Source organism: Nicotiana tabacum, chromosome 16 (assembly GCF_000715075.1).
Source record: "Nicotiana tabacum cultivar K326 chromosome 16, ASM71507v2, whole genome shotgun sequence".
NCBI classification, from domain to species: domain Eukaryota; kingdom Viridiplantae; phylum Streptophyta; class Magnoliopsida; order Solanales; family Solanaceae; genus Nicotiana; species Nicotiana tabacum.
In genome coordinates this window covers 142,972,756-142,987,572 of record NC_134095.1, presented here as the reverse complement: position 1 = coordinate 142,987,572, position 14,817 = coordinate 142,972,756, and the positions used below count along the sequence as shown (strand labels likewise).

The 14,817-nt window shown below is 36.9% G+C and overlaps 1 protein-coding gene across 2 annotated transcripts; it reads left to right on the top strand.

Moving 5' to 3' along the window:
• Positions 1-3,890: 3,890 nt before the first annotated feature.
• On the top strand, positions 3,891-11,781 carry LOC142170777 (uncharacterized). Of its 2 annotated transcripts, none has more exons than XM_075233393.1 (3): positions 3,891-3,994; positions 4,429-4,679; positions 5,797-11,781. In XM_075233393.1, exon 3 carries the CDS (start codon positions 8,578-8,580, stop codon positions 9,340-9,342), a length of 765 nt encoding a protein of 254 aa, XP_075089494.1. In that variant the 5' UTR covers positions 3,891-3,994; positions 4,429-4,679; positions 5,797-8,577; the 3' UTR covers positions 9,343-11,781. The 2 variants fall into 2 exon arrangements, with proteins under 2 accessions (XP_075089494.1, XP_075089495.1); XM_075233394.1 differs by having other exon boundaries at positions 3,944-4,160.
• Positions 11,782-14,817: the final 3,036 nt, after the last annotated feature.

The following is a 14,817-nucleotide window of genomic DNA, read 5'->3' as shown; positions in this document are numbered from 1 at the left end:
GCTGCACGCAGCCCGACCCCATAATATTCTCACAACACAGGCCATCAGCCTTACTCAGTCAGAAGTCTCTCATGCCACTCGGGCAATAGTAAAACATGATGCTTAGCTTAAAATATCAAAATAGAATAAATACATATGACTTATGAAAATAGTAGAATACGGCATGACTGAGTACAAATATGAAGTCAAAATATTGAGGAATAGTAGTAAAAATTCTCTAAAGGTCCAAAATAGTTGGCACGAGGCCCAAATATGGCATTCAACCCAAAACATGATAATACTTTCCAAAACACAATCAAATACGCAACTTAACAGTCATATGAGACGGACTAAGTCAAAATCCCCAAGGGTGCACGACCCCATGCTCGTCATCTAGAGTATGCGTCACCTCAAGTAGCACAACAATGTGAAATCCGGGATTTCATACCCTCAGGACAAACATTTACAATCATTACTTATCTCAATCCGGTCCAAACTCTAGCCCGCGATGCCTTTGCCTTTCGACTCGGCCTCCGAATGCTCCAATCTAACCAAAAATAGATTCATACCATTAAAATATGCTAAGGGAACAGAGCCCACTCGAAAATAACCAATTTACGTAAAAAAAATTCCAAAATTGGTCAAACTTGACCCCCGGGCCTACATCTCGAAATCTGACAAAATTAACATAAATGGAATCCTCATCCTCTTACGGGTTCATACATATCAGGTATACCAAAAGCCGACCACAAATGACACCTCAAATCCCAGATTAAGGTCTCCAATTTCATAGCCCTAAACCCCTCAATTTTTGCTACTGATTTTCCATAGATTTCAAGCTTACAATGTTAAAATTCATCATAGAAACAAGTTTAGGGTCCAAAAATTTTACATCCATGAAATCCTCTTGAATTCCCTCTTCAAATTGCTCTCCAAAGCTTTCTCCCGAATGAAATATGGTGAAAACCCATACAAAATCGCGAAGAACCAAATATATAGATTTTATCCCAGCTAAACCGCTTCTGCAGTACAAAATCTCGCACATGCGATCCCAGGTGCGCTTCTGTGCAAATCACTTAAGCGCCCCAAACCGCACCTGCGATCAAACTCCCGCACTTGCGCTATTGCCGGTGCGCTCAATCTTCTACATTTGTGGTTCAAGTGCTTCTTGCCCATTTCCAAATTTGCGGCCCTAATTAAGCTTCTACGGGTCCACACCTGTGGTCCTCAAGGCGCAGGTGCGGTTATGATAGACTTCAGCAAATTCAGCTGCAATTCCTCAACTCCAACTTTCCGTCAACCATCCGAAATTACCCCAAAGCCCCCGGGACCCCAACCAAGAGCACGAATAAGTCATATACCACTGTCCACACTTATACCAATCTCCAAAACGCCTAAAACAACATCTAATCCACCAAATGACATCAGATTCAAGCCTAAGGTTCCAAAAACTTCCGAATTCCGCTTTTGATCAAAACGTCTATCAAACCTCGCCCGAAAGACCTGGAATTTTGTACACACGTCACATTTGACACAACGAACCTACGATAACTTCTGAAATTCCATTCTAACCCCTATATCAAATTCTCACCTATCAACTGGAAAACGCCAAAATTCCAATTTCGTCAATTCAAGCCTAAATCTACTCCGGACCTCCAAAACACATTCCAATCACTCTCCTAAGTCCCAAATCACCTAATAAAGCTAATAAAATCATAAAAATCCAAAATACGAGATATAATGTTAAAAAGTCAAAACTTGGTCGAACCTTTCAAATTTTAAGCTTCAAACTGAGAACTGTTCTTCCAAATCCATTCTGATTACCCTGAAAACCAAAACTGACGATTTACATAAGTCATAATATATCACATGAGGCTAGTCATGCCCAAGAACTGGCGAGCGAAATGCAAATGCTCAAAACAACCGGTCGGGTCATTACATTGATGAATACTCTAGATTTACCTGGACATTATTTTTAACATCTAAAGATGTAGCATTTGACATGTTAACTTTTTTTGTTAGAAAAACTCAGAAACAACTAGGCAATTAACTTGCATCAATTAGGTCTGATCATAGAACTGAATTTGAAAATGCTAAGTTTGTTGAATTTTGTGATATGCATGGCATAGATCATAATTTTGTTGCTCCTAGGACTCCATAACAAAATGGAGTAGTTGAAATAAAGAATAGGACACTTGAAGATATGTCTAGGACTATGCTTCTTTCTAGTAAACTGCCCCATAGTTTCTGGGCAGAAGCTGTAAATACTGCATGCTATATCATCAATAGGTGCATGACTAGACCTCTTGTAGAGAAGACTCCCTATGAGTTACTTAAAGGGAGAAAACCAAATATATCCCATCTTAGGGCATTTGGATGCAAGTGCTTTGTGCACAATAATGAAAAAGACTCCCCAGGTAAGTTTGATCCCAGAAGTGATAAGGGAGTATTATTGGGATATTCTTCACATAATAAAGCTTATAAAGTGTATAACAAAAGAACTATGTGTGTAGAAGAAAGTGTACATGTGGTTTTTGATGAAACTAACATTCTTTCTGAGAGACAGGAACATGAAGATGAAGCTATTGTGCTGGTAAGAAGTTTAAATGAAATTACAGCCCAGGCTGAAGCTGTACCAAAAAAAGGAACATGTGATGAAACAAGTTCTTCTATCTAGAGCAACCTGACGGGGGAACTGAATCAAATACCTCAATGGAACCTGTCTATGAGCCTATTCCTTAGCAACAAAACATTGGAGAAACATCAAGAGGAAACCAGTTGGTTGTGAAACCTTATAAGTACCAAAGTTCTCATCCCATTGAGAACATAATCACTGATCCAACCTCTGGAATTAAAACTAGATCTTCACTAAAGAATATTTGTGATTTTGATGCTTTCTTATCTCTTATCTATTCCTATACTATAAGTGAGGATAAACAGACAGGTCATGGTCAACATGTATGCCTGGCCCAATATTATCTGATTGCTTGTGTTTGTAGCCCAACACAGGTAGCCCAACTTTGATAAGTATTAAGTCACCGTTTCATTTCTCTTACTATACACCTGATACTTTCTGAAAAGAAAAGCTCCATCTGCAAACACCGCCTCTTCTCTTCATACCTCTACTCTCTCACTCCTCCCTCTGTCTATTGGTATTTTTTACTGGGTAATCTTATTCTCATCTTGTGTTTCTTCTATTGATTTATTTCAGTCCTTCATAATATGCTAGATATTTGTGTTTTTCCCTTAATAGAGAAGGATTCCTGTAGAGAAAGTGCAATATGTTAATAAATTTTGTTATATAGGTGTTTGACAAAATTCTTCAACCAGGTTTTCAATTAGATTTCTTATGCATGCTCCTGTATCTTATTATCTCTGGTTTCACTCTTTGGTTGCATTTTGAGTAAGGACTGCCATGTACTTTTTTAATCTCTCATTTTCAATTGGATAATGATTCTGATTCTTCTTTTTTACTTAGTATTTTAGACTGTTGATTTGTGCCTCTATATTTTCCTATTTCTTGCTGCATCATTTTAATTTCTAATATATCACCATTAGATGTTGTTAGAAGGGTATTTATTTGAATTGTTCTGTTACTGAAACAAACTTCATACTAATGTGAAGAAGAAGAAGAAGAAAAAGAGCCAGTGCTTTGTAATTTTTCTTTCTTGAATGAATACCTTGCAACAAATAAATTATCTTACTATGTTTTTGGGCTGCATTGGGCTGCATTCATAGCATATAACATTTTTCTAGGTTTTTGAGCATATTAGATAAGTGAGTCAGGTAAGTCACCAATACTTCAATAGGTATGAATACCTTGTGGTGGTAAAGAATGTCATGCTTTTCATATTGCTATATATTTTTTCTTAATATACGGAATTAGTTATAACTAAAAACTATTGCTATAGGTTAAAGATAATGAAAAGGGCATCAACACACAGGTAGCATACAAAAATTTAAAAGGGCGACAATTTCAAGATTCAACCATGTACTCCTCTTCGTTTGAGCCGTGGTAGCTTTTACATCACTTTTCAAATTTCTTTGACCTTTTTGCAAGTACATAGCAGCCATTGGAAAGTGTAAATTTTCATTATAAATTTCTTATGCAGAGGATTTTGAAAATGAGAGTCCAGCATCTTAAGCAAATTGATCAAATCCTAGCATCTCTACAACATAATGTAAAATGCCTTAACACCATAACTGTAGTATTTCCCAATGGATTTCTTAGTACCCTTAGATAAACCCGCTACTATCCTTGTCCAGTTTATCTTAAAGCATGAGGTAGCCAACCTTTGAGTTAAGAAGCTTGATTTGGGTTGTGAAGTAGTTATCCTGGAAGTATCTGAAATTTTATTTGTTGTCGCAGGCTTCATTGCGACTCTATTCGTCTTAAAATTCAATACAACAAGTTCTAAAACTGAGTGATACTTGTTTTTTTCTTTGCAGCAGGTGGAGACTCAATTGTCTCTAATTGATCCTATTATTGACCAAGGCCCGCTCAAGAGAACGATAGTATGAGATATGATTGGCGTGTAAAACTGTTGCATGGGAACAAGAACTGGGACAAGGTTGTCTAGATAGTTCAGAGTGATAGTTCAACCAAAAGTTTCTTCCACAAGGGATTTTGTTGTAGATTACTTGGCATTGAATCTAATCTTATGGTGAGACTGCTCGACGAGAACTTGCTACCATGCCAGGTAACATCTGCATCAGATAATATTGTGTTACATTATGATTTCCTAGACTAGGAAATATAAATTGGAGCAAATGGAAGACACTGTCATATGGGATTGTTCATTACTAGAATTGTCTTCTACTATTTTGACACTTCTGCTTATATCTCAAGTTAGCAACTGACTCATTTGTATTAGTTTAGACTTCTTTCCTTTATGGAATTTTATCATAGGAAATAATAAAATTCATACAACGATTTAGTGCTCTTGTGAGGAAAACATGAAACACCATAAATATTTTACATAAAGAAAAAATTGAAATGGAGGACATTGGAGAAATCTTTTCGTTTCTCTCTCTTTTAGTTTTCTCTCAATGCTCTGTTCACATATTTGTCGACCTTTTTTAATAAAGAACAAAAACTCATTTATAAAACTAGAATTTATAGAGTAGTACTACATTTGTATTATCTCTTAAGACAAACGAACATAAATTAAATAGTTGAATGACTAAAACCTGTCATCTTTAATTTAGTTGGTACATATATGTTGTAATCGTAAACAATTCATGAACACACTTCCTTATTTTTGCTCTCCAGCTTCATTTTCATATTGGGATATGCGGTATCTTCTCTATAGATAGTTACTCCTCTTATCATTTAATCAAATTCACATATTTCAGCGCTTTTGCGGCAACACTTCAATCTGGACAAGTAACAGCAACCACTACTACAATGCAAGATGTTTGCTCAACATGACTAAGCTGAAAAACATCTTTGCATTCCCGCCCCTCATATATTCATCTTATCTAATTTAGCACATCGACGTCTCTACTAAGTGCTACTATTGTCTTTTATCATCATAAAACTTTGATGCAGCTTGCACGGCATGTCTAAGCTCTATATATTGCGGTGAAGCTGTGTGTGAAAAATATACATCTCATGAGACTACCCATCTACTAACATGTGGCCGTTGTTTTGCTTAATCAATGTACTTGTCTTTGTGGGAATGATAGTTGATAATAAGAAACGCATGAATTTAACATCTTACTGTAATTTAACATTTGAGATTTCTATTTTGCCGACGTACTTTCACCTTCAAAAACTTTATTAATTTCATACGTTTTACCTTTGACTCTTATCAGAAAACTGAAATACCAAAAAGCTGTCAATTGAAGAGGAGATTTTGAGGTGCTTGTTTAGTGACACTTAAAATATGCCAGATGAGAAATCCCTTGTGACAAGGGTCAATACTTTATGTTGTATTCTTCAGAAGCATCCTACTACAGTTAATAAGAGTGATAACTGTGTCGCTGTTGTGAATGGAGGAAAGAGAACTGATGGATTGATCAAAATTTCTTTTCCGTAGCAACAAGTGAAAAGAAGGTTGAAGATTCTACTGCATCAGAGGATAAATCAAAGATCCAACTCCATAAACGTCAAGAAAAGATTCGGTAGGCGATTTGTTGCTGAATCTATCAAGAATTGCGTCATTGCCTCAGTTTTTGTTCAATATCTACGATGATTATGATTACCAAGCTAGATAGCTATCTGTTTAGTTTATTATCATCCTCAAGGATTATGAGTTGTTACTCTTGAATATAGCAAGCGTAGTCCAAATTTGAGCTGTTGAGCCCGTGCTTAGTACAAGAGATTTCCCACTAGTTGAACCTAAAGATGTTGCTGAGGCTTTGCAGGATGCAGATTGGGTAAATGCAATGCAAGAAGAACTCAACCACTTTGAAAGGAGTCAAGTCTGGCATCTGGTTCCCAGACCCAAGGACATATCAGTTATTGGCACAAAATGGGTCTTCAGAAACAAGCTTGATGAAGATAGAACAGTTACCACTAGAAAGACAAGATTGGTAGTTCAAGGATATAGCCAAGAGGAGGGCACAAACTATGATGAGACCTTTGCTCCAGTTGCAAGGTTGGAAGCAATAAGACTCCTCATAGCCTTTGTTGCACACATAGAATTCACTCTTCACCAGATGGACGTCAAGAGTGCCTTCCTCAATGGCTACTTGAAGGAAGAAGTGTTTGTCAAGCAACCTCCAGGGTTTGAAAGCAAGGAGTGTCCGGACTATGTGTACAAACTTGATAAGGCACTATATGGAGGCTCCTCGAGCATAGTATGATTATCCAAATTCCTGCTTGAGCATGGCTACAAGAGAGGTAAAATCGATAACACTTTATTCTTGAAGGAAAAAGGTAAAGACCTTCTAGTAGTGTAGATATATGTTGATGACATAATATTTAGAGCAACTACTGGGAAATTAAGTAAGGATTTTGCAAAATTAATGGGGAGTGAATTTGGAATGAGTATGATGGGTGAGCTTAATTTCCTTTTAGGCTTACAAATTAAACAAAACTCAAATGGAACTATGATCCATTAGCAGAAATATTTGAAAGAGTTGCTTAAAAGATTTAAAATGGAAGAATCAAAAGAAATCGATACTCCTATAGCAACAACCACAAAATTGGATATAGATGAACCTAGTTCATCTGTAGATCAAAAGTTGTATAGGGAAATGATTGGCTCTCTCTTGTATCTTACTGCTAGCAGACTAACATTGTTTTCAGCATAGGTTTTTGTGCTCTATTTCAGGAAAATCCAAAGGAGTCTCACTTGACTGCTTTCAAGAGAATTTTGAGATATCTAAAAGGCACCACTAACCTTTGCCTTTGGTATCCAAAAGGTAGTAATTTTAACCTAGTGGGATATGCTGACGCTGATTATGCAGGTTTCTTTATGGATAGGAAGAGAAACTCAAGTATGGCACACTTCCTTGGTTCATGTCTTGTGTCATGGGCTACTAAAAAGCAAAATTCAGTTGCCTTATCTACTGATGAAGCTGAGTATGTTGCTACTGCTTCATGTTGTGCTCAATTGTTGTGGATCAAATAGTAATTATTAGACTTTGGAATTGATGTTGGTTGCATCCCTATTTTTTGCGATAACACTAGTGCTATTAGTATGACAAATAACCCGGTTCATCATAAGAGAACTAATCACATAGATGTTAGGCACCATTTTTTGAGGGACAACTATGAGAAAGGCTTGATCACTGTAGAGTTTTGTGCTACTGATAAGAAGATTGCTGACATCTTTACAAAAGCACTGAGTAGAAAGAACTTTGAAAGGAACAGGTTATAATTAGGGATGATTAAGATCACCTAATGAAACCAGTTCAGAATGCACAATGAAAAAAAATGAAAAAAAATAATTTTTTTTGTTAGAAAATCTGAAACTTGTGTAAATAACTAGATTAATCTTTGCTCAGTCTCATACTATAAATAGTATACTCATGTGCCATGTGTTAATATGACTCATTGATCTCTAACAATATTTTCTCTATTTTGGCAAATTGAGACATAATCAAGAGGATTCTCAATGAAGAACCTGGTTCATCAATGCTGGTTCATCTGAATAGTGAGGTATGTTTTCTACACTCTACATAATTTGAAATACTAATATTTAAATCATGAGTAGAGTCCAATCCTAGTCCCAAAATCTTCAAAGCCTATCCATTTAAGTTTGAACCAGTTCCGTTTTTAATTAGAATCCTCACCGTGTTAAATTGCCTAGATTCTAGGGAAGCCTAACCGCCTATTCAAACTGAAATTTCAGGGTGATTAGACTTCTATTTGACTACTAAAAGCTTTCGCTCAGTATTAATACTTTCCTACTTTAAATTCATCATCACCACCACTGCCACTCTCCCATAATTTCAAAAGCCGTCAAAACTTTCTTTTCTTCTCTTCTCTTTTCTTCCAAAATTCAAACCACCCATCCTTCACATAACTTAGAGAGAATGACTAACCCACAAGACGACCCAAGTACACCTCCTCCACCTACCCCCTCCGGTTCCTCCACTACTCATTAACCCAACACTACCCTTCAACATAGGAGAAGGCGAGTAAAGATGCTTGCTCGCAAAACTGTGGCTACAGGTGCGCTTTCAAGAAAATTAAAGGCACAGTTAAAGGCTAGTCAAGCCCAAGATTCAAAAAATTCTGATGATTCGTTCAAGTCTGCGAGTGAGGGGGGAGGAACTAGGTCTTCTGATTCTGACCAGGTAACTTCTATGCAAAATCCCTCTACCGAGGTAATCTCTGATTTGGCTGAAGACTTAGAAAATAGATTTATTTTGGTTGGGTCTATTGTGGATGTGGAAACAACTGAGTCAAGAAGGAGAGGAGGTAAAAATAAAAGAGAAAGAGAAAAAGAGAGTGAGGGCGTGTGTGGTGATGAGAGTGAAAAAGGGAAAGAAGTGGTTGATTCTTCACCCACCTCTGAAACTGGTAGATTGGCTATCTGTGGAACTGAGCCAAAAAAGGTGGAAGAAAGTAGCAAGAAGGCAGGGGGAAGTGGTTCAGGGGAAGCCACTGAAGGGCTGGTAAATCTAGGAAAACAAACAGATGCACCTGGTTCATCTATTGAAGAGACCATGGCGGATCTTCTGAAAAAAGTTGGTGATAGTTATAAGCCCAAGAAAAAGAGAACTCCAAAAACAAAGACCCCTGGCACTGCAAGAACAAATAAGATTAAGAAGGCTGCTCCTTCTAAATCTACTAAAATTCCTCTCCCAAGAGGACGAGCCACGAGGGGACAACTGAAGCAAAGGGAGGAAGAATTTCAGAAAGCTTTAGATGAGAGCAAGAAGAAAAGAATGGAAAAAAGGAAATGAAAAATGGCAGAGCCTGTTAAGGCCGTTGATGTGGATGAGTTGGGCCCGGTCCGTCAAGGTGAACATGAAACTGTTAAGGTAGAAGTTCAGACCCCTAAGCCCAAGAAGGTCAAGACTTTCTCAAAGAAGTCTTCATCTGTATCTAATCTGCTGAACCCTAAACCCTAGCTAAATGGACTAGGTCTGCAGTGAAAGCTAAGAAAGTGAGAATTACTAAAGAAGAAGATGATTGGAGTGGTGAAGAGGAGGATGAGTCTGATCATGAACAGGACAAGCTGACAAAATTTAGCAAACGCACTATCTTAAAGGGCAGACTCTTGAAGGATTTGGAGGAAGAAGGGGGGGTTCTACTTCTTGAGAGGCTAGAGGTACAGGGATGGAAGGACATGGTCCTTCAGCTAGATAGCAGACAAGCCAGGAATGAGATTATTGAATTCATGGCAAATGCAGAGGTCAAGGATGGACGAGTCACCAACCTGGTGAAAGGGGTTCATATTTCGTTTGATGCAAAGGAGCTGGGTGAAATCCTTAGTATACCTTCTAAAGGATTTGATGATTACACAAGGTAAACATGGCCAAGTATGGACTCTCTTACTACTGCACTAGCTATCACTAGGAAATTCTGTGAAAATAAAGAAGAAGTTAATAAGGCTAAGGTTGTGTATAAGAGTGAAATGAAGCCAGCCCACAAGGTGTTGTTTGAATTTGTCAACAAGTGCTTGTTGCCTCGGCAGGAAAGAAGGCACATTGCCAACTATATGTACTTGGTGTTGATGGAATGTCTGGATTGTGGGCTGCTGATCAACTGGCCTGGGTTTATAATCAAGCTTTTAGATAGGGTTATCAATGGATCCAAGATCCATGTTACTCCTTATGGATTCATTCTCACCACTGTTCTTGCTCATTGTAAGGTGCCACTGAAGAAGTGAGAGATGGCGACAAACAAAGATCATTTTAGAAGAAACACCTTGATTTCTTGCGATTATGAGATCACTGCCACTCCTAATACACCTAGTTCATCTAAAAGGACACTTGTCAATAGCAAGGTTAGAGCCCTAGTGCAGGAAAGTGGGGCAAAGGATGCTGAGATAGCAAGGCTGAAGACTCGCTTGGCTGAAGTAGAATCTGAGAGAGATGCTCTTAGAACTGAGCTCACAAAGGAAAAGGAGAAGAATGATGGAATCCTTCAAGATATGTTGCACCTTCTCCAAGCTAAAACCCAAGCCCCCAAATCTTCCAAGCCTTAGTTCCTTAGCCCTGCCTAGACCCTTCTGTGACCCATATTCGGGATGTTTTTTTTTCTTGATGCTCATGTTTTAACCGTTTTGTTTCATTTTGTGGATTGTGGCAGAACGTACTCCCTATCAATGAAATTTGCTGCTTTTGCTCTGATTGACTGTTGATATTTCCTTGATAGTTTGAGTTAGTAGTAGATTATTGATAATTAATCCATGAATGCACTTGTAGTTGCCCTAGTGGCCATGAGTAATTTTTAAAATTTGGGAATCACATATTGTTTATGCAACTTTTCGTTGATGCCAAAAGGAGGAAAAGATATTGTACTTTATATTCTGAATAGTTCTATTTATAACCTAATGAACCTGGTCTTTGATGATAAGTGGAAAATCTTTTAACATTACATCAATGTTGAGCTGAGTTCTAACAGGGCCTAAGCTTATAAAGAGCACAGAGTTTGTCATCATCAAAAAGGGAGAATTTGTTGTCCCAAGTGAAGGTTAGTTTTGAAGACTAACAAAGGAACTCAGGCATGAACCAAGTCCATCCCAGTGGAGCACAGATACGGATAGACTTAAGCATGTGGGATGCACATGAAGGAGATAAACCTAACTTGACAGATTTGATATCTCCTGATCCTGGTCGAAAAGGTTGCATAATTGATAAGGAGAAGGACTCATTACTCAAAGAGAACACGGTTTAATAAAGGGAGGGAGTTAGAGGTTGAGATCAACTAGAACTCTTCCCCCAAGGAAGAGTAGCATCATAATTCTAGTCAATCTCTATTTTACTAACGCTATAAATATCAGTGTTGTTCTCTTTTACAGGTGACGCACATAAGCAGAAGTTAAACGTGAATTGAGAGCAAAATAGCAAGGCAATTTTGCAAGCAGTTCGTGTGTGATCCAAGTGTGCAAACCTAAAGCTACATGAACTAGATAGAAGAACCAGTTCCAAGTGCTTGCTTTTATTCTAGTTCAATTGTAGTAGGTGATTTCATATTGTACCTTTCAGCTTTATCTAGATGCAATTGTAATAGGTACTCAGAATTTTCAAGTTAGAGTTAACTTGAAGTTGTCGCAACAATTAGAGGTTATGTGCTACAACGGGATTAAAGTTAGTCCTAGGTTTACAAAAGAGTTTTTGTAAATGCAGTTTTTGGCTCAGTGATTTTAGTGGAGAGTTTGGAAAAATCCTATTAGAAAGTGGTCGTGATTTTTTCACCTTTTTACCAGGTGTTTTCCATGTAAAAATCTCTGTATTCTTTAATTTCTGTATTTATTATTCTGCAACAGTCGTAGTTGGAATACATAGAAGAACCATGTCCTTTTATAATCTGTGCACACAAAAAATTGGACATCACACAAATCACCCCTCCCCTCTCTTGTGTGATATTGATGTATAAAACATCAACTTCTCTAGGTGAGGTTGTGAGTTTAAATTTTATGTCAATCTTATTATTTTTTCCTTTTTTTTCTAGAAGTAGATGCCCATGGGAGATGGGTGTGTCTGGTGTTATTTTTTGTGTATTAATTAAGTACTTTTTCTTTTTATTTCTTTTTTTTTTGTTTGGTTTATTATTACAAAATTTTCACACATTGTAATTCCTATTCTTCTTTTGTCGCTGTAAAATATTATATGATTAAACAAAATATGTATATTAAAACTAGTAGCAATGTATGATGTAGCATATAGTCAATGGGTTCAACTGATCTCAATATTTTCAACATGGAAAATAGATATAGATGTAAGATTTTTTTTAAAAAATAATATTTTTGAACTTATAATTCCAAAAGTGCAATGGGTATGCAATTGTAAAAACTAAAGGTTGAACCCGTAAAATTTATATTCTAGATCCACCTCTTTTTAATAGTGCACCCATCTTGCCAAAATCCTGGATCCGCCTCTGCCTGCAATGTATCTAGTGGATCTCCTACTGAAGTTTAGCATTCTTCGCCTTGTTCTTTGGTGTGTTTCTTGAAAGTACAAGAAGGGTTGAATTGCTTATTTTTAACAACTTTTATCAATAGAGTGACTAGATTAACAATTAGTTGACTTGAGGTAAGAATAAAATAATAATAGTACATGCAGAATTTAAATGCAGGAAGTAAAGACACAAATTTTTTTATACTGGTTTGGATTCAATATGAATCCTAGTCCATTCCCTTTGGGTTGCAATGGTGTTCTCTTTTAGTGATTGTTGTTTCCTGAGTATTGATTGAATGGCGTAGCTTAACACCAATAACCTAGTCTTTATATCTCTCTTTTCTTTTCTTGATACAATGTCTCACCGATGTTTATTTCTTTTCCTTCTCTCACTTAGTTACACAACAAATCTAATAAAAGTACAATGCTTGTTTGGAGTAGAACAAAAAGAGGGTAGATGGTTCGATTAAAGTATATTTTTCCAAGTCTAAATCTGTCGTATAAATACTTTGCATGAGGCCTTAGAAACTGAAGAGATTTCCAACCCAAGAGATTTGATCCTTGGAAGGAATCGCAAATTGATTCTTTCCAAGAATAAGGTTAATTCCCGTTACTCTTCCTCGATGTGTGGACTTTGAAAGCTACTATGACATCACTATTTTGTATCACCCAGGCAAGACCAATGTGGTGGCCGATGCTTTGAGTCGCTGGGCAGAGAGTTTGGGGAGTTTGGCTTATTTACCAGTATCGGAGAGGCCTATGGCAATGGATATTCAGGCCTTAGCCAGCCAGTTTGTGAGATTGGATCTTTTAGACCCCAGTCGGGTTCTAGCTTGCATGGTTTCTCGGTCTTCTTTATTTGATCGTATCAGGGATCGACAGTTTGATGACCCCCATTTTCTTGTCCTCAAGGACAAGGTTCAACACGATGATGCCAGAGACATGACTATTGGTGATGATGTTGTATTGAGGATACAGGGTCAGATTTGTGTACCCAATGTTGATGGGCTTCGGGAGTTGATTCTGGAGGAGGCCCATAGCTCGCAGTATTCTATTCATCCGGTGCCGCGAAGATGTATCAGTATTTGAGGCAGCACTACTGGTGGAGGCAGATGAAGAAGGATATAGTTGGATTTATAGCTCGATGCCTCAACTGTCAGCAGGTGAAGTATGAGTACCAAAGATCGGGTGGGTTACTTCAGTAGATAGAGATTCCGGAGTGGAATTGGGAGCGGATCACCATGGACTTTGTAGTTGGGCTCCCACGGATTTTGAGAAAGTTCGATGGGTTGGTCCCGGGTCGGTCCCGGGCTGGGCCCGACCCACAATACACCCTTAGTCAGCTTATTACAATTTAATGCTTTCTACAATTTATTTTCTTCTAATTTTATTTGAAAGGAGGAAAATCAAGAGAGATTGTGATAAGAAAGGTTTAAATTTTTCTATGTGTTACGATTAAACGATTTTCTATAAATAATACATCCAATCAGTTTCTTATACTTGACTTGACTTCAATATCCTTTTAGCTATAACATTATTAATCCCGAATATTTGATCAGTTGTGGAAATAAGTATCTCGAATCCAAAATCATGTTATATATAAAATTTTAGACTTTTCAAAATTGTCCAATCATTTCGGCTTCTCTTCAATATTTATCGGTATTTTTTATAAATGTCATGCACAAGTCAATAGTCCAAGTTAGAATGAGATAATATGTATTTCCACATGACTTTAGCAAAAATCTCTAGATATTTTTACTATTTTAAAATTGACAATTAATGGAGCATGAAAGATGTCCAGAATAGAGATTTATCCCACTATTCTATGGTAATGTAAAGCAAATTAAGCAAAGACAAAAGAAATATAAATCATACGAGTGGAAAGATACTAATCAAATTAGGACTCCAGAATAGAGCTTATTAAAGGATTAGTATCCAACAAGAGAAATCTAAATTATACGAGATGAAAAATATTTAATACCTTGTGGCTTGCTATTGAAGATCGTTGTAATATCTAGTGGCTTGCTACTCAAGATGATAGAACTAATCTAGTTTCGATATGAGTAGTAGAATAGGTTTAGAAGTGGGACTTTGAATATTAATTACTTGGTCATTTGTAGCCATTTTTATGATCCTAAGACCCAAGAAAAAAAATGTAATCCTTTGTTATTAGTTTTTTTAAACTTAGTATATAAAATATATTTTTCATATATAAATTTATTTGGCATTTTTCGATTTATTTTTATAAAATTAAAAACCCACCATGTTATATGGTACAATTACAAATTTATATAAAAACATATAATTTTATTA